Source organism: Phyllostomus hastatus, unplaced genomic scaffold (assembly GCF_019186645.2).
Source record: "Phyllostomus hastatus isolate PE091 unplaced genomic scaffold, TTU_PhHast_1.1 phas_contig_86, whole genome shotgun sequence".
NCBI classification, from domain to species: Eukaryota; Metazoa; Chordata; class Mammalia; order Chiroptera; family Phyllostomidae; genus Phyllostomus; species Phyllostomus hastatus.
Window position 1 is genome coordinate 93,243,793 of NW_025333977.1, and position 23,722 is coordinate 93,267,514.

Below are 23,722 nucleotides of genomic sequence, written 5' to 3' on the forward strand. Positions count from 1 at the left end.
AGTATCTTGGGATGCTAAAGCTTTTCCAATGGCACAGCTGGTAGTTTCTGAGAGGAAAACTGTCCAAAAGTGTCACACATATTTCATGTACTAATAAGCCTTGTATCTAACTCCAATACAGGGTACTGCAGACAGCTGTACTTCCTTTAAAAAGTACGTTTTGATCAAGGGCTTATTATGAGGACTCAGTTTCTACTGATCTGATGTTCCTTTGGGGAATTAGATACTCTTTCATTTTTGCCAAGAAAACTGCTTTAAATATGAACATTTTCAAACCAGGCTTTATTTCATGCTATTGAAGTGTTGGCTTTTATCTTAATGTCAAGTGTAAGGTGGCAAAAACGCAATTTAAAATAACATACATGATATTGACATTTATACATACAACTTATGTATCATATTTACATACAAACATAGGATGTTTCACAAATCAGTTACTAATTACATGTTTACATTTTCAGAAAATGAATCCGCTATAAACCATTTCACTGCAATGTGTATATAACAAGGCCTGAAATATCCATGTTTTCCTTCATTTCTATAACCATTTAAGTGCTTGGGTTTTAAAAATTCATCATACTCGTCAGCATAGTCATACACTATTAGTCACTGCTGATCAAGTAAGAGAAATCAGATTCCTTGATTAGGCCTAAGGCTGTATTTCAAAAAGCTATGAAAGAAAGTGACCTACTAAGGAGCCTCCTATTCTGTTCTAGCCAAATACAAAGGCCCCTCCTCCCATGAGTTGTTTCCAGAGAAACATGGTTTGGAGTGGAATGTGTTTGAAAGCCCAGAAACCTGCTGACTGACTACCTATCTCTGCAGCTGGCAGGCAGGGGCCCTGGCGGGTGAGCACACAGCCTTGTCTTCCTTCACACTCAGCACTGGGGAGGCTGCCGCTTCAGCAGGAAGCTCTTCCATAAATGTTAGGTGGAGCTGTTACCAAGTCACCTGCATCTTACATGGAGTCTAGCAAGGCTAAATGTTAAACCTTCTTTTCAGTTAAACAAAGGTACAACTTAAAAAATTGCACATTACTAAAGGCAACTGATTTTTGTTGACATGTAAATTATACCTCAATAAAGTTTAAAAAAAATCGAAACAACGAAAACAAAGGTACAAACATTGAATACAAAAAAATTTCCAACAAAACCATCATGTTTTTGTATCTTAACAAATTCAATATATTCAATATTTTCCTTTTATTATCAACCAAAACTGCACACAATTTTTTTCTAGCAATTCAAATATAAATATGAATTAGTCTGATAAAAATTCATTAATAAAGTCTCATGCTATATGTAAAATGTGAAATAAGTTGAAATTTCCATTTACTCCTTGAGGAAAATTAGTTGCAGATGTTCTGAATGTTGCATTATGTATGTCTTCTGGGATTATTCCTTGCATTCTAGGTGACAGAGTCCTGTCCTTTGCTCAGTTCCATTCAAATAGCTCTCTATAATTTGGAGACTGTACTGAAGTTTAATGCTGACTAGAAGGAAAAATACCTATAGTTTAAAAATACACACAGTAAATTCTAAACAAGTCTATGATTAGTGGGTGTGTTTGGAACTGTAAATGCAATGGGTCTGACTCCAAGCCCTTAAAAGACATTTTACTTCTTTTCTGTGAGGACCCTGAAACATTGGGCTCTGAGTGCAGATGTTTTGTGTTACATAATTTTAAATGTGGACAAGTGGTAATGTTGTGATGAACTTGTTTCCTTGTGAGAACAAGGGGAGAATATTATTGTAATCAGAGACTCAACTTTTATCCAAAGTTACTTTTAGATGCTACATTTACATGATAAAAAGAGCAAGAACATTATGCTCAAATGCATGCGTTGGTAAAGGAAACCCAGAAAAGTTAACAGGAAAAAGCCTAGATAACTAGCATCTTCACTAACTCTACTTACTTCGTTTATAAAGGCAGTGAGTACCAAAACACATCACTGACAACTGAAAGGGGATCAAAATACAAGGGAAGAAAGACCCAAGTGGCCTGAACTTCTTGTCTTCCCACATGGCTTAGATAAAGGCTCCTGGCTTTGTGTTTTGCATTGTGGGAGACCTTGGGCCCCTTTATTCCACCCACAATTGAGTAAATGCGCTAGTGGTGGAGCTAGATGAAAAGACAGCAAGCCATTTTTAAAATGCCACAAGTGCTTTAATTCAGCCACAGGAACTGGCAGTTACCTGAAAGAAATGTAAGATTCTTGGCTTTTCCTTTATTACTTTTGCTTTGTTTTTATAATCTTCCATTAGTTAGGGAGCTGGAAGTGCACAGCTCTGATTGGAAGGTGTTGACAGGTCCAGGTATCCTGGGAGCAGCATGGGGAGGAAAGGGTGGGGGTTCAATGAAGTCCATGCACATGATGCTGAGCAGTGCCTTTCACTAGCCTGAGGATTTGGAACCCTCTTCTAAGTGTGACAGGCTGGAGTTGCGGGTGGGGAGGTTAGGACAATGGCCTTAATACAGTTGTATTTGTTTCACTGTTTCATTATGCAAAATCTAGACCACCTACATTGTTTTTGTTTTACCCTGGACAAAAGATTTTTTGTTCAAAAACCCCCAGTTCTGTTATTGTTTTGCCTTGGACAGAACTGTCCAAGTAGTCATAATATAGTTTTTAATTTTAAATATGTCTGAAAAACAGTGGAGTCGTTACTCCCCCAAATCATACAAACATCTAGTTGGGAACAGTTGTCTCCATTATGTGAAATACCTGGAATGTCTGTGGAAAATGCAGACAACCAGGCTTCACACTGGACCCTACTGAGTGAGAAGCTGTATTTTAACAAATGCTCCAGGACATTCTATCGAACAATCAAGTTTAGACACCAGTTGACTCTACAGGTCTTGGAAACATGTAAACAGAATAGCATGTCCGTGCCTTCAGAAGAGCTAAATATCCTTCTGAGATCTTTCTGGTATGTGGGGAAAAGCCTACTCTCTGGGAAAGCACTGCCCATGTAGGGTAGGTTCTCAGTAATGACAGGACTAACTTTTATTTGTGAAAACCATGTCTTCAAAACAATTCAATGGAAATGTATATAACCTCCCCTAAAATGGAGAAATAAAGCAAAATATTCCTGTTAGGAATCATGGAAACAGTCCCTTTACCCAGATGGCGGGCAGCAGCAATCACGTTGTCCTGTTCCGTTTTGGCCACGCCAGTGCCCAACGTGCTGGAAGTCCTTACACAGCAGGCGGCTGCTGTTGCTGCTGCTGCTGCTGCTGCTGCTGCTTGGGTGGGGCAAGTTCCAGGAGAGCCTGGACCGTCACTGCAACCTGGCTCAAACCTTTCTCTTCTAAAATGTGGAGAGGCAAACATAATTGCTCCTGAAATGGGATAATGTGACATAAAAACAAACACAAGAGAACATAGGATGAACATCACAGAACTGAAAAGAAAAAATACCCATCTCTTCTCCCCCTTATAATAATAAACTGAGATACGAAAAGTCAGTACCTGGGAAATTGACCTCTGTTAATATGAATTACACAGAGATGATATCTGACAGTATCACTTTATTAATATAACCAAAAGTACATACAGACCATTTTGAAAAGTGGAAAATGGACAGGTTAGATACACTTACACGTACAACAAAGGATAAGCAGAATACTATGGAGGGAAAGCAACCATTGTTCATTCCTGATAAATAAAAGCAATGCAGATCAGTACGGTGAAAACAGAAAAAGTTACACATTATTCCAGATAGATGGCTACAGCCTGAAAAGATGTAACATGGTAGGAGAAAGCACTTTGGAAATACATACCCTAGGAATGCAAGATTGTTTTGTGCCATCCCCACACTGCACCTGACAGGGAGGCCTGCCCTGTGACAGAAAAGCAGGGCTCTCCCACTCTGAGCCCCGGTACTGGGCAGGGGTCATGGGAGGAAACTGAAGTGTATTCTTAAGATTTAGATGTATTTGAGAAACTTTCCCCTACCTTGGATAATTCATGGAAAGACCGGTTTGAATTAAAAATCTGAATTATAAAATTAAAAAAAAAGAAAGAAACTGTATTTGAAAGTAAAGTATTTCATATCCTGCTGGTATTTAATGAATAAATTATACTGGAAAATTACGATGTGAGCTTAGGAATAACCTAATTGCCATATATTTAAAAACCGTTTACATGTTTGCTTAAGGAAGTTAAATACTTCTATCTTGTTTATCTCATTAATTTGTTTGGTCGATCCTTTCTTGTAAGAGAAAAGGGCATATGTTAAGAATACCACCTGCCACTGGTTTTTGTATTAAGACTAAATATTCAGAAGAGATTGCTCTCACAAAGGACAAAGAGGAATTCTGGTTTCATTAAAAAAAAACTATACATATTACATAAGATAACTGGATTTTTCTCAGCTTTTCATTGAAAAGCACTTACTATATTATTAGGAAGACTTACAAAATAAGTTGCAATAAAAAATATACCAAGCATTTATTTTGAGCAGTTATTGGTCCTTATGCTTGTTTCTTTTTAAAAAATACTTATCTGATAAAACAAGGTAACTGCTGTCTTTTGCTCTTACAAAACTGTCAACTTTGTATAAATACTTTCAGTGTAATCGCAAGTAAGGGTTAATTACACTTAAAATGAACTGTCAGGGTGCTTTGCTCCTGGAAGAGACCTATTTCTCGGCAGTGCCCCTGTGGCCTGTGTGGCCTGTGACTGAGACGTGTCCTCAGAGGCCATGCTTTCCAGATGTATGGTTACCTTCAGCTGCTTAGAGGGAACCTGTGTATTTTGAAAAGAGTGCACAATTACTCCCGCAAAACCACACACAAGACAATGTATTTTTTATCAGGTGTTTGTTTAAAGGGATAAAAGTCTACAAAACTAAAGGATCTCTGACTCAGAAACATGTTAAAAAAAGCCCCCTCCCCAACCTTGAAAGGCATTATTACTGTATAAAACTAAAGTTTTCAACACAGTGTGCAGTGTTTCAGCATTAACAGTAAACACTTTCTTAATGTGATAACTGTGTCATTTAATATGGAAGAAAATGGAAGCAATCAGGCTGACTTCTACAACAGCATGTTACACACTCCTTCATACTTGTGTTCAGTTGTCCAATTTTGATAACAGAGTTCGGGGTCCTGAATGTTCAGAAACACTATTCATGAGAGCTAGAATGTGCAATTGTAAAGTAGTTTCAAGCATTAAGGCCAGCGGCTAATATACTAATAAGCAATCTGAAAGCGACAATCATCACTGCCTTGGGTACAGAACACAGACTGCTGCCTGAAACTTTATCTACTACTGTTGATATAATCTCCTCAACAGCCTATAAAATACAAGTTCACCTATTAAGATGGTTGAAATGTATTGGTAATTACATACATTACAATTTTAAATTCTCAATAGGATTCCAGAAGTGAAGTTTAGTTAAAGATAAACACACAGTAAATCTGGACAGGTGCCTACCCCTGCAAAGTCAGCTCCAGCCCATTTGCTTGTCATGGACTGCAATGTGCACATCAGGCTCAGAAAAGCAATCTAGAGAACCTATATGACCTTTGGACTGAAAATTCTGATCACATTAACATTTAAAAAATTAAATGACTAGTGCCTTCCAGATGCCCAGAAGGCCAAAAGGGAGATTTCAGGGCACAGTTCAATGCAGGGATTTAGGTGACCACGTGCTCCCCAAATCTGAAAGGGTACAATTCTTTTTCTTACGAGCAGCTGTTGAAAATGTTCAACAACTTACAATTTCAACACTTAAGGTGTGTTCAGGCATGGAAAATGGCCAGATGGGAATTTTATTATGTAATTTGAAAATAAAGTTCTTAGTCATATTCTAAGAACAGGCTCAGGATTGTATGAATAGAAACGCGTCAGCACTTAATGAAAACAATACCACGGGCCGGGAGAATAGATGATGAATCACCAGGAGAAAACATGCTGGCCTTTTGCTCCTTGTTAGTCCTCATAAATGCTCACTAACTAATGCGATGGGCTGCTCATCTGGACGTGTGAGGAAAGGATTAATCTACTTTATCGGTTCGCTCTCTGCTGGCTAGGAAAAAAGCACCTATGTAAATATTTCTCAACAAAGAAACAAACCTCCTTTACCAAGCACAGGAGTGAGGTGGGAAACCATGGCAATGCAATCTTTCTGCTAGAGGGGGAAGATCCAGTAATAAAGCATACAGAGAGTCAACATTAAAGTACAATAAAATGTCACAAAACCCAAAAGCTGGACAGACAGAGAGACAAAACTGGATTCTTCTGAATGTGCCCCAAGAGAAAGTAGTGTTTCAACAGTTCTCTTAACGCTGAGGTTTAGCTGAAGGATGTCAGAAGGGGAACAAAGATTGTCCTGTCCAAAGTGTGAGCAGGAAAGGAAAACAGAAAAACAAAGTCAGTGGATCAGAAATACAGATTTGAGTATAGAATTCAATATGACCGTCTCAATCATATTCAAAGAAACATATAACATTTTTTACTATGATGAATTAAAATGCTGAAAAAATAACAAAGAATTCTCTGTGTACAAAATAGCTGAATAAAACTGGCTGGCTGGTGCCTAGTATGAACATTCAGGACACAGTGAACAGCCCTGGATGCCGGCTGAGGGCCGTGTGCAGCCTGAGAACGGTGAGGTCTGCAGGAGGGAACCGCTTGCTCGACTCTCATTCTTTCTTTTTTTCAGAAAGCAAGGACAAAACCTGGGTGCAGGCTGACAGGGAGGTTTTCAAAGCCAGATAAATTGAAAAGGCTCAAAAAGGAGGAAAGCCTAATCATCAGAGAAATTTACTAGCTGGAAGTAAGGTGTACTGGATGATTTGGTGTTCCATCTTAACCACATCTAGTTCAATATGCACAAAGTGAAACACAGTCACAAGGGGCTCCATAGATCATCCAAACCTTCCAGTTCACAGATTAAGACATTAAATAAATAAATATGTTACTGGACTTGATAATGGGAAAATATTATCATCACGTAACATAGTAATTTTAGGACATAAGATACTGCTCTCACCTAGAAATTTTTATCCCCCACTGTAGTTTTTTTAATGTAACATATATTTAATAAAAGCATGATAATAAAAATAGCCCTATGTCCAACCTCATCAAAGGTTTTTAATAGTCAACTTTTTTAGTATTTCATTCATAGTTTACCTTGTAAACACTCTAGAAGTTATATTAAGAAAGGAAACTGTTTGCCTTTACACACAGAATCTGATTATTTACAATATTAAATTTCACATTCTACCATTTGATTTTCTTTACAAGTCAGACAGAAAGAATGGCTGATGGCTTCTAGGTAATTTAGAACACTCAGAAGCAGGGGAGAACCAAGGAGGAAGAAAAGGCATAGATTTTCCCTTTTCTCTTGCAGCAGAGGGCCCTGAGCATGCTGGTTTGAACCTATGAGTCTGTGTATTTGTTCATTCTCCTTCACTCTGTTCAAAGCAAGTGACTAATTTTTGTAGCAGAAGTAGCAGCCTAACAGGAACCCCTCTCCAAGAGGTGGCAGTGGTGGTGGTGGGAGAGACGAGGGTGGAGGGCAGAGGAGAGGAAGAGGCGGCCTGTGTGGGGTGTCCATTTCCCCTTTCTGGTGGGGAGGAGGGAAAAGGAGGAAGGATGTGTCAAGAACCCCCATCTCCCCACCCTGTCTTTTATTTTTTTTCTCCTGCCTTCAAACAGCACAGCTTTGACAGGAATAGGGGCAAGCCTGGCCCATAATACATACTGTTAACCATTGCTTGGCAAATACTGAAGCATGATAAACGCATGCTTTAAGGAACTCTATGTTTGTATTTTGCTGACGGATGGCAGGTACATTCTGAAAGAGTTGCGGTGTACGGACTTTAAATCTGGGACAGATGATGGTTCTCTAAAGCCTAGAGTCTAGGCACCATGACAATAAACACCGGTAAACAGTACTTTTAACCAGTTTGACATAGGCTAATTCTGCTAACATGTCCTACTGCTTGGGGCTATTTTTAGCACTCTTCTCTCTTGTACGCAGTGACTCTTTTCATTCACTTGTATCTTTTTTCTAGTTGCCATTACTAGCGTAATGTGATGACCAGGTAGGAGCATCTTCAGCAGACAGAAGGGGAGCACTGAATGTTAATATGTACATACGAATATTAGAACTTGTTTGTTAATATGGAGAAAATGCATGCTATTTGTTTAGACAATTTATTAATGCTCTTTTACTGGCTATATGTTTAAAAATGGTTTATTCTAAAGGAGATGAAGAGCCTTTTACTATAAGATATAAAACTATGAGATATAAAAATGAGAAAAAGTTTTTGAATTTGTTCATAGGAACAATAAAGGTCCTTGCTAACTACTACTAAATGTAAATCACAATTCTTTTATAATTCAGTTTAAAAAAACACAAAAGTGAAAAATACATAGTAGAATCATGATCTATTTAATAAAAGAAAAAAACCTTGGGAATTCACACTGTCTAATGAAGGTGCTCTGTGGACTGGGCTCTTTCTCTTCCATTTTGCAACATGTGAAAGAGCTGAAAGAGAAAACTACTCCTTGGTCTTATGATGCTCTGACCTCCTCAACTCAGGGTTGGTGAACGGGATAAAGAGAGCGGCCACACTGCTGTGACAGCTATCAGGACAGGGCTTGGCTTCAGGAGAAACAGTGTTGTTGCTGGGCCCAGGGCCAGTACCAGGTTCCTCACAGCTAACTAAGAAGGAGATAGAAGAATCATGTTCTTCTTCTTGAAGGTTGGACAAAATATGATGACAGGAACTGTAATGGTTGTGATTAATGAAAAAAGTATCAAATGTCACCAAACTATTTCTTTAAATTTGATTTCATTAAATATAATATTTCTTAAGAGTACCAAAGGTACCATGCTTGTTAGTTTAACAGAATTGTTTTTTTTAAAAGGCTAAATGAATAAAAAGTGTAACAAGTTCATGTCCCTTAATTACATCTATAAAGTTTAATTTTTTGTACTACTAAAGTGCAATAAAGTTGTAACTGAAGGAGCTGGAGGAAATAAATCCTGTTCAACAGCAGGACAATTGCCTAGAGATGGCCTCTTGGGTGGTAAATTCTAAAGTATTAGAGCTTGGAGGGAATACCGGGGACATCTGAACACGGTTGGTTATGTAGTTCACAATATCGTCCCAGTGTCTGTGCGTTTGGACAACATAGTATCTTTATGTAGGTGTGAACAGTAGAGGAACCTGGGTGAAGTGCAGACAATAATTCTCTGTGATATGTGTTTTTAAAAGATTTTATTTATTTATTTTTAGAGACAGGAGGAAGGAGGGAGAAAGAGAGGGAGAGAAACATCTATCAGCTGCCTCTCTCATGCCCACAACCCAGGCAAGTGCCCTGACCCAGGACAGAAATGGTGACCTTTTGGTTTGCAGGACGATGCCCAACCCACTAAGCCACAGCAGTCAGGGCCTCTGTGATATTTTTGCAATATTTCTCTAAATCTAAAATTATTTCAAAGTAAACATGTAAAAAAAGTATTAAAGCAAGTGTTAAAAACCCTGAAACCAACTGAAGCATTCTCAATCTGAGATGTACTTACTTTGAATCACAGACTCTACTATATATAAAGATGTATTACTACAAATCAAACAGTGCGTGGGGATGTTTAAGAAAATATCAGAATACCTATTTTGATTACTTAGCATGAATTATTACAATATATTTAAATTTATATGTGTTTGGTTTCTTTGCTTGGTCCTTGCAAATTATTATGAAAACTGCTCAAAAGTATATCGATTGAATCTAGTAACACAAAATCATGTTGCATTTCTGGAATGTTTTAGGAAAATAACACCGGAGTCTATTTAGGCAATATTAAAAATTATAAATTTATTACCTGAGGTACACCAATTTTTCTGCAGGCTTCTAGGAAATTCTCCACATTTCGCCTGCATTTTGCCATTGTTAATTTAGGCTGCAAAGGAAGAAAAACATGGTGTTACTAGTGAAGTCTTAAAAATTTTGCTAACTTTAAAAATATTCTTGCTAATTGCTTTATAAACTCAAAGTTCTAGATCACACCATTGGCAAACTCATTCTTTTTCTATTTTTTAAAAATTGATTTTAGAGAGAAAGGGAAAAAGAGGAGGGGGAGAGAGAGAAACATCCATTTGTTGTTCTACTCATTCACTGGTTGCTCCTTACACGCGCCCTGACCAGAGAGTGAACCTGCAACCCTGGCGTATTTAGGACGACACTCCAACCAACCAGGCTATCCAGCCAGGACAGCAAATTTTCTCTTAAATTATCAGATAATAAGTATTTAAATCTTGGGGGGCCATATGATCTTTTGCAACTAACTACTCCATTCTTCTAAGAACCTGAAAGCAACATAGATAATATATAAACAAGTAAGTGGGACTGTGTTCCAATAAAATTTTATTTACAAAAATAGGTGTTGGCCTTAGGCTTACCTCTCTAACTACATCTCCTGCCATGTGCACCCACACATTGTGTATGATCTGTTCTGAACAACTTTAAAATTCCTTGAATGTACCATGATCTTCCTTCTCTTTCAAATTTAGCAATACTATGTCAGAATTCCTACAATTTTACCTCTTGTGGGAAGGCTTTCCTGAACTCTCCAGGCAGGATTAAGTGGTCCGTTTCTTGTATTCCTATAGCAATCTCTTACACACCTCCCTTGTAACATTTACCACATTGCTATCAGTCATTATTTACGTGCTTATTTTTTCTCTAGTAGAAGTGAAGGCAGGGACTGCAATGCTCATGTCTGTATCTCTACCATTCTGCACAATGCCTGCTATCACACTTAATAAGCTACCGTTTTTTAACATTACACACTTACTACAGCTGGTGAGGGAACATGAATACTCGGGACAGATCGAGGCCGAACGTGATTGGCCAAATGGCAAAGAACAACACCATCAGTTAGAGCTGCTCCAAGATCACAAGGCAGAGATACTTTCAACCGGTACTCAATATGCTAAAAGAACAGAACATGTAATATATTACATTAGAAATCAAGATAAAATGCAAATACCAAGTTGATAGTCCCTATTTTAGCCTTTTATCTAAGTCAATAGGTTAAGGAGACCAATTACACATGTGTGGCAACTAAGCCACAGTGGTGCAAAATACAATGAGGAATTCATTTATAATTTTCTGTTAAAAAAAAAACAAAAACGAGGTTGTCTTTCAACTCCAAAATAAAAAATACACTATATATGATATATAATATGTATATGAGCACATACATATAAATTACTGTTACTCTTATAAGAATTCTATACATGAGGCAAAATATTTTTAAAATGAGTAGGACCAAGGATTAAGCTTTACAGAATAACCCATCTCATTCTCCTAGTAAAGAGCTGAAAAAATTTCCTTAACAGCAAAATTTCTTTTATATTCACCATGCAATGGGCACTTCTTAATTTTATTGGAAATTATAAGACATGTAAACAAGTGATTGCAGGATGATGGACTATAAACCAGTATCAATGAAAAACTAATTTAAAGATAATATACACACTTTCCGTAGTTGATCTATTGATTCCAGTTCTTCTTCTTCCCTCTGCCTTAAATTCTGTCTTGTTATGGGATCTGTAGAATCAGTAGTAGTTGCAGAAGACGAAACAAGGGGTGAAGGATGACCTAAAAATTATTAACGTGTAAGACAGAAAGGTGATTTGCCAGTGTCAGAAAAATACTTTGATCCACCCAATCACACTTTCCTTGTAAGTACAGCACTTTCTATTTCAGGATTCATGCTTTCAAAAAGATTTTAGTTATGCTAATTTTCAAATATACAAAATCAAAGTGAGAATAGTATTAAGAAAAAACCCCAACAAATGTCCATTATGCATTTGGCTCAACCACTTTTGTTTGATTACAACCACTCATAATGTTTTAATTGAAAAACAACATACATGTAGAAAATTACACACAAATCATAAGGGAGAAGCACAATAAATTATTTTCTAAAAGTGAACACAACCAGTTCAATAAATGCAACGTTACCAACATCTAGAAGCCTCCTCTCAAGCCCCCTCCCCATCAGTACATAAAGGTTACTTCTGTGTCCTTCCTGACTTCTAACACCAGGTTAGTTTTGTCCATTTTTGAACTTTTTATAAATGAAACCATATTTATGTACGCACGCTTTTGTGTCTGCTTCTTTTGATCAACATCATGTTTATAAGATTTGTCCATGTTATGTATATTAATTTGCTCATTTTCATATGATATCCCAATGCATAAATATACCACAATTTTTTATACATTCTATCATTGATAGGTGTTCAGTTTGGGGCTATTATGAATAATGTTGCTATGAATATTTTTGTACATATCTTTTTGTATACATGCATACATATCTCAGAAGGCAGAACTGCTAGTCATAGAACATACAAATGTCCAACACTGGTAGGTAATGTAAAGAGTTTTCCACACTAACTCAATCCCATCAGCAGTAGGTCTCTGGTTTAATTTTTGCATCTCACTGCAAGTGCATCCATCAGTTACATTAAAAGTAGTTTTGGACTTAAAATCTATGTTTTTAATTTCAGGCAATTTCTTTTGGGATGGGGCAGAAATTTGTCATATTAAGTAAAAAAAAAATGAGGCCAAGAAGATGTAAAAAAATTACTGATTCATTTATTTAAGAATACAGAAAACAGCTTTTATTAACAGAAAAATATGAAATAGAGCTCATTATAGAGAGGAGGAACATTCTCTAAAGGCTTGAAAGACAATTTTATCTGTTAAAGTACTATAACCCGCTTTTAGGCGGTACAAAGAAACTTTCTAATTAAAACAAATTCAAAGAAGTCTCCTGCTTCAATGTCAGCGAGACTGCAGATAGATGCAGAGTTTAGAGCCTTTGCCAAGGTGACATCTCAGGGTAGAAGTGGGAAAGCATGTAACAGTGTCGTTGTATAAAACCGCCCCTCCTCCACTTTGAGTCACGACCTCCCACCTTTATTTGTTTCCGCTCTGACAGCCGATTGGAAAAGGAAGCTTTCCGGGCGCTGGGCGTGGCTTCTCTGCATAGCAGCAGGAAAAGAATATGCGGGAAAATGATGAACTAAATTGGCAAAGAAAGAAAATTAGATAAAAAGAAACAGAAAATCATTAAATATGTAACAGACATATGTCACCCAAGTTCAATAAATGGAAAATAAAAAATAAAATCAAATATGGCAATGCTATAAAAAGATAATTTTGTTAATATGAAATCTGGTACAGAAAGTAACCCTGTCAGCAGGAAGGCTGCTTGTATCTATTTTTAACTGTCAATAACGTGTTATTTCTGATGTATCAGGAAAGGCAGAATGAGTGTTCCTGCACTGAATATGGTCTCTTGCAAACACACCTACAGCACTGCTTGCTCATGCTCATTTGTTCATATCAAACTGCTGAATAGTTGAACAACCAGCTGAATTAAAAAGCTGAAAACGTGCAGAAACTTCCCAATTTTGCATCTGATTTCTCATCTCAGGAAAGGAAGCTACAGGTCTCTGATAGGTAATTTGTCAGCTAGGTGGGTACTTGAAATATTGGGAGGGAAACACTTTGTAAATATGATTGTCTAGCCACTATGCTGTACACCTGAAACTAATACAAAATAATAGTGAATATAAACTGTAAAAAAAAGAAGTACTTTAACAGGAAAATCCTGGTAAAGAATTATAATCTTGATGTGGTAAATTGCACCTCTGTGTCCATTACCTGTTTCTGTTGTAGGTGAACTTGATACAGCATTAGATCTGTCGTCATTCTGTGGAGAAACAGAAAACTAATTGTTATTCAAAAAGAGATACTCTCTGCATTTATGACAACTTTGGGATAATAAAAAAAAAATCCATGCAACTCTCCTTCAAAATTAAGTCTAGAAAGGATGATTTTGCCTAATGTATTAATTCTGTATGTTTGTTCAAAGGCCAAATTTTTAATTTAATTCTACAGAACACAAGGTCTATGTACTGCAGCCTCTGAAGACAGTACTATTGTGTAACAGGCCTTTCCTGTGCTTGTAAAAAAGATCATCCTAAGGCATAAAACTTTACTGGGAAAGGTACAGGAAAGAATAAAATTTTATTTTATAATAGTTTATTTCTGGTATGATTTCTAAAGTATTCCTCCACCCTCCTCTGGAGAATAAAATTTAATGTGTTAAGAAAGAGTGATGAAGGTTTCTTCGCTTCACTTAGGAAATAAGGTGCTTAAACATTATAGATAGCTGTATTCCCAGACTAGTATTTGAGTCCAAGATGTTTTTAATTCATTGAACAAAGGAAGAAGAGCTAAGTAAACTGGTATAAAGTTTACCTTAAAAAAACAAAATGTAGTTAAGTTAATTTAAAAAGAAGCACCAGTTGGTTGGGTTAGAGATGCTGCAGACTTGGCAGGGGAACAGAATCAAGAAAAGCTGGAATAACAACAATTTTTCAGGTCTTACATCTAATTATACTCAAATATAACTTTATAATAACTATGACACATTCTTGAATTAACAAAATGACTTTAAAACATACACACACACCCACACCCACACCCACACCCGCTTCCATGGTTTTTCTCTTTTCTGGTTTCAATATTTGTAGAAATCTTTTATACCTAATTGGAGATCAGTCTGATGAAATTTCTGACAGGGAATTTTAACTGCTAAAATAAATGAAGGAAGGAAGGAAGCCATACTATTAAGTAAATTCTTGGATTGATCTGAAAGACAATTTTGTGGTAACTATTCCTTGGTTTGATAATCTTAGGTTGAGAATTATGACTTAAAGAGCAAGCTGCACCCTGGCTGGTGTCACTCAGTGGATTGAGCACTGGCCTGTGAACGAAAGGGTCAATGGTTCAAGTCCCAGTCAGCGCACATGCCTGGGTTGTGGCCAGGTCCCTAGGAGAGGGTGCATGAGAGGCAACCACACATTGTTGTTTCTCTCCCTCTCTTTCTCCTACCCTTCCCCTCTCTCTAAAAATAATTAAATGAATCTTAAAAAAAAGTAAAAAAATAAATAGAGCAAGTTGCACTCTTTAGTGAGGCAATGTATTATTTCTTCATTAGTTAAAAAGATATGTTCATCAAGTCTACAGACAACAATAAACTAAATTTAGAATGTTGAAATGAAATGGAAATTTAAATAAATTTAAAAAACAATAGGAACTAGTGAAAGAAATGAAGAGGCAATGAGGCAAACCTGGATGTCTTTACAAGGAAAAGACTATCTTTCTTTTCTAAGAATATGAGATAGGAAGGGGAATGCTAGTTAGCTAAACAAAGATCTGTTCCAGGACCAACGGCAAAAATAGGGAAAACAGTGGAGATTATTCCAATATAAAGTAAGAATATTTTAAAAATATTTAAAAAGACTTATTATTAGTAGGAATTAGGTTAAGGAATAAAGGGCTCCTACAACCACATCAAAATTATACCTAAAATATAGAACTATCACTCAACAGTCAGAAATCAAGTGGAATGGAAGTCTGCCAACTATGGAATAAAAGACCACATCCAACCAGACTCGTAGAAGGGGCAGAAACGTGGAATGGGTGTCATATCCACATGTGGTGGATAAAAATTCAGCAGGAGTATCTAGGGAGTAAGGAGTCCCAGGCCCACACCAGGCCCCCCAACCCAGGGTTCCAGTACCAGGCAGGTAATTCCCCATAAGTTCTGGCTGCAAAGAACACTGGGGATTGAGTCGATGGAAGAAACTTCTAGACTCCCAAGCATTTCCCCTTCAATAACCCACACACAAACTTACTGGGACTTATTCCCTCTGAGTTCCAGTATCAAGGTAGCAGCTTTAAAGATACCAGTGGCAGACAGGGAGGAACTGAAGTGTCTGGCATCAAGGTGAGGCAGGAGGTAGTCAGGAAGGAAGCTCCAGAGGCCCCGCAGGGCTGAGGTAGAAAACACCTATACATGACAAAGACCCCCTAAGACGGGTTGTTCCTGTTTTCTGGGATAACTCTGAATCATAGAATGCGCCTGCGCGCTACCCCTGATTCATTATAATATCATTATAATGAAATAACATTGTGGGACTCCCTTCTCCAGTAGCCAATCAAGAAAGTCATGGGAAACCACGCATGCGCAGTAGCTTTGAAATCCAACTCCTTGTACCTGCGCAGGAAAAGCCCGCCAAAGACTAGTAGGGGGGCTTCTGCCCCTATAAGAATAGAATCCCCCAGCCCACGTGCCCTTTTTTTTTTCCCTCTGCTCAGAGCTGGCTCACTCCCATGTCCTGTGGTGTGTACTATCACTTAATAAACCTCCCCTCTTTCTTTATGCTGTAAACTTTGTGTGTTCGGTTCAATTCTTTGTTCTCGATCACTAAGAACCTGGTTACCTGTGCACACCTGTGTACACCTGTGACAGTTTTTGGCGAGCCAGCTTAGGAGAAGACACCGGAGTGGTAAGCCCCCTTTGATGCTCTGACACCCGGGATGCCCTTTTCCGTTGTCACCTATTCTGTTTCGGTGACTCTGATGTTCCGTGATGGAAGGTCGGCCGCTAATTTGCGGGCACAGGTCGGGCAGTTAAAAGCCACAAGGGCGCCCGCCGCTTGAAGACTCCTGTGATAGGATAACTTGGATGCGGAACGGGGTTAGCCTTAGTCCCCGCCAGGTACAAGAAAATGTCTGCACAACGGTCAGGCACACTGTGGAAAGCACAAAACACTGCCCCCACCCCCGCGGCCACTCCCCCAGTAGGCATAGTCGGACCTTCCAAGCGGGATATCAGTCACCACCTCACCTGCGCTGTGACTTCCTTTTGCATTCTTTTCATCAGGCCCATGGACAGTCTTTTATGCTTTTCCTCCCCAACTGACTTCTGATCTTTATACCTTCACTCACACCCCACTTGCCTTTTATGTATGAAGGGTTCCTGCTGTCTTTGTACTAAGATATCTACCTTGGGGTCATTGATAGGCTAGCGCTAAGTACAGTTGCAGGAATGAGCCACTCCCATCTTTGCCACGTGTATACTATCATTGTAAGCAGCAACATCGCTCAGAACTGCACAACAGGTGCCTGCTGGTCGCTGGTTACTAGAATGGCTGCATAGAGCCACTCTTACCTAATTAATTTAATTTGGAATTCTAAGGTGGTTTACTTGTTTCTGTAAGGGTATTTTAATTTTCCCCTCTCAGTTCATTGTCCCTCCATGAGATCCGCCTCCAGTATGAAAGGTGGTGTTTTAGACATCGCTTGAGGTCCCTTCTGGGAGATTTCAGACACAGGTACAATTTCTTAAAGCTCTGGAAAATTACATGGAATATTTAAGGGTCTTCTTTGTGATCTGAAAAAGAGTCATTTTATAATAAGATCATCTTGGTGCTCCTCTTAATGGTTTACAGGGCCACAAATTATTTTTCTAGTAAGACACTTCCTTTTCCCCAGATCTTAAAGCTTACAGGAAAATGAGCGTCCCCGTAGATGAAGAATATAGAAATGGAAATGTATTAGGGCCACAAGGGTAGAGTCTGGGATTTTCAGGATTATAGGCAATTGCTCAAGAATGCAGGACTGGTTTCTTCCCAATAGTTAGAGACAAAAGTAGACTGTGGTGATTCTCTCAAGTCTTTTAAATTTCTGTCAGCCGACACTCACTAGGATTTCTTTCGCCAGAGACGTCTGGTAGTTCGGTGGGATCCCAGGGGACGCCCTGTGGCCCACTAGGAAGCTCCTGAGGCAAGAAAAGGGGGACGCCTCTCGATTGCAAGGGAGTATCTTTCTCACTAGAATCTCTTTCGCCAGAGACGTCTGGTAGTTCGGTGGGATCCCAGGGGACGCCCATGGCCCACTAGGAATCTCCTAAGGGCAGCAAAGAGAGGGACGCCTCTAGTCTGCAAAGGAGTATCTTTGTGTTTCTCTTCTCTTAGGATCACCGCAGTCGAGATGGGAACTACATCTTCCATCCCTTCCAAATCACCATTGGGTTGCATTCTTAGCAACTGGGATAAATTTGACCCCAAAAATTTAAAAAAGAAGAGATTAGTTTTCTTTTGTAACACTGTTTGGCCCCAGTATAAATTAGGGGGGTGGAGAGATATGGCCTGAGAATGGGAGCACAAATTATAATACTATCCTACAGCTAGATCTATTCTGCCGGAGGGAAGGCAAATGGTCTGAAGTTCCTTACGTGCAGGCATTTATGGCTCTGTACCGAGATCCCTCATTTTGTTCCAGCCCCACCCTGACAAAACCTACAGGCCCAAGTGTTGCTCAATTAGAAGATACCCTCCTTAGCTCCCCACCTGTCTCTCAAGGGAGATTAAGAGAACCCCAGAGTTCTGAAGTCTCTGCCCCCTACCTTAGAGGGAGCGACCTCTCCACCACCTTATGCTATGGATAACCTAAAGCCATCAGCTGAGGAAAAACCCAGCCCTGCAGGACATACTAGAAGTGGCGCTTCTTATCTCCCTACCACTCCTGCACTCCTACCCTTGAGGAAGGTAGCAGGCCCTGAAGGTGCTATAAGGGTACAAGTGCCATTCTCTATAACTGATTTACAACAATGTAAAGACAGGCTAGGGAGTTTTTCAGAGGACCCTTCACGTTTCACTAGTAATTTCCAGACCCTTACTCTAGCATTTAGTATGTTGTGGAGGGATTTGTACATAATTCTGACCACCTGCTGTTCCCCAGACGAGAAACAGCGGTTCTGGGAGGAGGCCCGTAAGTATGCAGATCAGCTGCATACCCAGAACCCTGGCACTAACCAGCCAGCTGCCCAAGCTGTCCCGGACCAGGAACCTAACTGGGAATACAATACTCAGGCAGGGATCCGGAGTAGGAATGCAATGATAGATTGCTTACTGGCAGGAATGAGAAACTGCATCAAGAAACCTGTAAATTATGAAAAGGTTAGGGAAATCTTTCAGGGCAAGGAAGAGAACCCAGCTCTCTTCAGAAACAGACTAGTAGAAGCCTTCCAAAAAATATACAAACTTGGACCCTTCATCCCCGGAGGGTCGAATCTTGATAGGGCAGCATTTTATAATTCAATCTGCCCCTGATATTCGCAGGAAGCTTCAGAAATTATAAATGGGCCCGCAGACCCCCCTTAGATCAGCTCATGGATACAGCCTTTTCAGTCTTTAACAATAGGGATTTGGAGGAAAGAAAACAGGGAAAGAAGGAAAGGGAGAGGCAAGCAGAGCTCCTTGCACTAGCCTTTAGTAGTGCCATTGGTGGAAACCAGCCCCATCAGGGGAGCTCGGGGAGGCCTCAAAAGAATCAGGGGCAAAAGGATCAGACCTGTTATAAGTGCAAGCGACCTGGACACTGGTCAAAGAACTGCACTCAGCCACCTCCGAGGCCCTGTCCTCTATGCAAGAACTTCAGTTCTGATCCCTGGCACTGGAAGGTAGACTGACCCCGTTCCCATAGTGGAAAGGGGTCATCTCCCAAGGCCATGGCTACTCTTGAGGACTGAAGGTGCCCGGGGAACAGGTCGGCCCCAGGGAATACTCATATTCCCATCTCTACCGAGGAGCCCCGGGTAACTCTAGATGTGGCAGGTAAGAAAATCGACTTTCTTGTTGATACAGGGGCCACTTACTCTGTCCTTAACTCTTACTCTGGACCTCTTTCCTCCAAATCAGTTAAGGTAATGGGGGGTGGAAGGAAATCCTAAGGCATATTTTTATACATTCCCTATCACTTGCCAATTTGAGAGTCGAATATTCAAACACTCCTTTTTAATTGTTCCTCAGTGCCCTATTCCTCTGTTAGGCCGGGACCTTTTAGCTCGGATGGGAACCATCTTGTTGTTCCCTGAAGTGCCATTTGAGTTAAGTAAGGTGATGATAATCAGTAGTGTTCGAAATCAGGAAGAAATCCCAAGTTCAGTTCTGGATGCAGTAAACCCACTAGTTTGGGAGTCAGGGGTTCCTGGAAGAGCAAAGACTGCATTACTGGTTAAAATCCAGTTAAAACCCAGGTCAGATTACCCTCGCAGGAAGCAGTATCCTATTAAACAAGAAGCTTTGGAGGGGTTACAGCCCATCATAACTAAACTTATACAACATGGGCTCATAGTCCCCTGTCAGTCTCCTTGCAACACTCCCATCTTACCAGTGATGAAACCTACAGGAGAATACAGGCTAGTCCAGGACCTAAGGTTAGTCAATGAAGCAGTAGTCCCTTTACATCCAATAGTAGCTAACCCTTACACCTTGCTCTTGCAGATACCAGATGATGCTCAGTGGTATTCAGTATTAGATCTAAAAGATGCCTTCTTCTGCATCCCTTTGCATCCTGACTCTCAGTATTTATTTGCTTTTGAGTGGACTGATCCAAAGACAATGATACATCAGCAATATACTTGGACTGTATTGCCACAAGGGTTTAGGGACAGTCCCCATCTCTTTGCTAGGGTATTAGAAAAGGATCTTAGAGATTTACAGCTACAAGGAGGGGCCATTTTACAATACGTAGATGATATACTAATCTGCAGCCCCTCCAAGGAGGTTTCTGATCAAAATACCATCCAGACTCTGAATTTCCTAGCTGAAAGAGGATATCGGGTATCAAAGAAAAAGGCTCAGATTACCAAACAAAAAGTAAATTACTTAGGGTATATTTTGCCTCCTGGATGTAGGCAATTATCACAGGAGAGAATTAAAGCCATTACTGAATTAACTCCACCTGCTACTAAACAGCAGCTTCGCTCCTTTTTAGGAATGGCAGGATTCTGTAGGATTTGGATCCCCAACTTTGGGCTAATCGCCAAACCTCTGTATGAAGCTACTAAGGGGCCAGACACTGAACCCATTATATGGAGAAAAGAATGTGATCAGGCTTTTAATAAAATCAAGCAGGCTCTAGTCGAAGCCCCCAGCCTTAGGCATCCCCAACTTAAACAAGCCTTTCTCTCTATACATAGCAGAGAAGCAAGGGATAGCTTTAGGGGTCTCAGTCCAACGACTAGGGAATGAGCCTCAACCAGTTGCATATTTCTCAAAAAAAACTGGACACTGTAGCAGCTGGGTGGCCTCCATGTCTAAGAGCAGTTGCAGCCACAGCCATGCTAACCGAGGAAGCTAGTAAACTAACTCTTGGGCAGAAGTTAGAAGTCTTGACTCCACATCAGGTACAAGGGGTGTTAGAAATGAAAGGGCACCTCTGGCTAACAGGAAATAGACTGACCAAATATCAGGCCCTTCTTCTAGACAATCCTGAAGTAACTATAAAGACCTGTAACACCCTAAATCCAGCCTCCTTAATGCCTACAGAATCATCCCCAGATTTGATCCATTCCTGCTCAGACGTTATTAGTCTTACTCAATTGAGCAGGACTGACTTATTAGACCAGCCCTTAGAAAACCCTGATGATGAGTGGTTCACTGATGGGAGCAGCTTTGTACAGAATGGGCAGCGAAAAGCAGGATATGCAGTAGTTAGTTTATATAACACCATTGAGGCACAACCCCTTCCACCCTCAACCTCAGCCCAAAAGGCTGAAATTATAGCCCTCACCCGAGCTCTCATTCTAGGACAAGGAAGAAGGGTCAATATTTATACAGACTCCAAATATGCCTTCCTTGTTCTGCGTGCTCATGCTGCCATATGGAAAGAAAGAGGGCTCCTCACTGCTAAGAATTCCCCTATTAAACATGGACCAGAAATTTTAAATTTATTGGAAGCAGTTAGGCTCCCTAAGCAAGTGGCAGTTATGCATTGCAAAGGCCACCAAAAGGATATGTCCCATATCTCTCAGGGAAATAGGAGAGCAGACCAAGAAGCAAAGAAAGCAGCGCTAGGGACTGATAGACAAATGGCTTTATTCCCCCCCTGTAAATGTCTCAGATATCAAGCCCAACTATACACCTGAGGAAATATCTTGGGCTTTGGAGCAAGGAGGTGTCCATGAAGGACCCTGGATATATATTGGCCAGAGGCTCTTCCTTCCTCAAGCCTCCCAGTGGAAGTTCTTAAAGGCTTTGCATGACTCCTTCCACATTGGGAGGGATGCTACAATGACAATGGTTAACAAATTATTCATAGGTAGGGGAATAGCTACTACCATAAAGAATATTTGCCAGGCTTGTACTCTTTGTGCCTATAACAACCCTGGGCAAAAGCCATCCCTGCCCCCCGCTGATAGAACCTATTCAGCGAAGAGGGACTTATCCTGGAGAGGACTGGCAGATTGATTTTACCAAAATGCCTCCTTGTAAAGGATACAAATACTTACTAGTCCTGGTAGATACCTTTACTGGATGGATTGAGGCCTTTCCGACAAGGACAGAGAAGGCCACAGAAGTAGTAAAGGCTCTCTTAAAGGAAATAATACCCAGGTTTGGTCTTCCACGATCCCTACAAAGTGATAATGGGCCATCCTTCACTTCTAAAATCACTCAAGCAGTTTCTGAAGCTCTAGGCATAAAATATTATCTTCATTCTGCTTGGAGACCACAGTCCTCTGGAAAAGTAGAACGAGCAAATCAAACTTTAAAAGAGACATTAGCAAAACTTTGTCAAGAGACTTCTGAAAACTGGGCTAAGTTACTGCCTATAGCCCTCATGAGAATTAGGGGCTCCCCTAAGGCCAATACTAAACTCAGTCCATTTGAAATGTTGTATGCCCGGCCCTTTTTGACTCTAGATCTAATATTTGATACAGAAACCCATCAAGCAATTAAGTATGTAATAAACTTAGGACAAGTGCAGAAAGCTTTACAGGAATATGGAAATAGAGTTTTACCAGCCCCAAAAGGGAATTTTCAAACTGCCATATCTCCGGGAGACTGGGTACTCCTTAAAACCTGGAAGGAGGGATCACCAGCAGACCAACTCAACCCTAAATGGAAAGGGCCTTACCAGGTAGCCCTGAGTACCCCTATGGCTGTGAAACTCTTAGGGGGTCGATAGTTGGGTTCATATTTCCAGGGTAAAACTAGCCCCCATGGATCCCAATCTGACTCAGGACCGGCTGGAGACCCAAAGCCCAGACTATACCTGCGAGCCACTGGAGGACCTCAGGTTCCTGTTCAAAAGGAGGAAGCCCTGACCTCCTGGTTTCCTGGCTTAACATGGTTATTACCCTTCTTAGGGCCCTTAATAACACTGCTGGTTTTACTACTTTTAGGACCTTGCTTATTTAATTTACTTGTTAAATTTGTTTCTTCTAGACTTAAGCAGTTCCACGTCAAACTGATGACGCTCCAAGGTTTCCAACCAATCCCTGAGAACGATGTCGAAGCTGACCAACATACAGCATCTGCGGCGGCCTCAGGAATTCCTCTTCAACCCCTAGATAGAATAGGGAGAGAGTTCCATGGTTCTCAATAGGCAGGGTCTACTGTCCAATCTAAGCCTGAAGCAGCTATGGAAGACGGATCTTAATCCTTCAACAACCCCAAAAAGATTTTTGAGAACCATGTCTCTCAGGGGGAAGTTGAGGCAGGAGGTAGTCAGGAAGGAAGCTCCAGAGGCCCCGCAGGGCTGAGGTAGAAAATACCTATACATGACAAAGACCCCCTAAGACGGGTTGCTCCTGTTTTCTGGGATAACTCTGAATCATAGAATGCGCCTGCGCGCTACCCCTGATTCATTATAATATCATTATAATGAAATAACATTGTGGGACTCCCTTCTCCAGTAGCCAATCAAGAAAGTCATGGGAAACCACGCATGCGCAGTAGCTTTGAAATCCAACTCCTTGTACCTGCGCAGGAAAAGCCCGCCAAAGACTAGCAGGGGGGCTTCTGCCCCTATAAGAATAGAATCCCC

The 23,722-nt window shown here is 40.1% G+C and overlaps 1 protein-coding gene across 6 annotated transcripts in view; it reads right to left on the bottom strand.

Moving 5' to 3' along the window:
* Positions 1-261: 261 nt before the first annotated feature.
* Positions 262-23,722, bottom strand: part of LRCH3 (leucine rich repeats and calponin homology domain containing 3) — a 141,490-nt gene continuing 118,029 nt past the window's right edge. For 4 of the 6 annotated variants that reach the window (XM_045851128.1, XM_045851130.1, XM_045851133.1 and 1 more), the window contains 6 exons: positions 13,700-13,748; positions 12,948-13,055; positions 11,502-11,623; positions 10,815-10,952; positions 9,843-9,920; positions 3,526-6,338 (listed from right to left, as the gene is read on the bottom strand). In XM_045851128.1, the coding sequence (XP_045707084.1) occupies positions 6,138-6,338; positions 9,843-9,920; positions 10,815-10,952; positions 11,502-11,623; positions 12,948-13,055; positions 13,700-13,748 (696 nt within the window). In that variant the 3' untranslated portion in view covers positions 3,526-6,137. Of the gene's footprint in view, positions 3,343-3,525; positions 6,339-9,842; positions 9,921-10,814; positions 10,953-11,501; positions 11,624-12,947; positions 13,056-13,699; positions 13,749-23,722 lie in introns of those variants that run through there. The other 2 variants (XM_045851129.1, XM_045851132.1) reach the window with 1 other exon arrangement.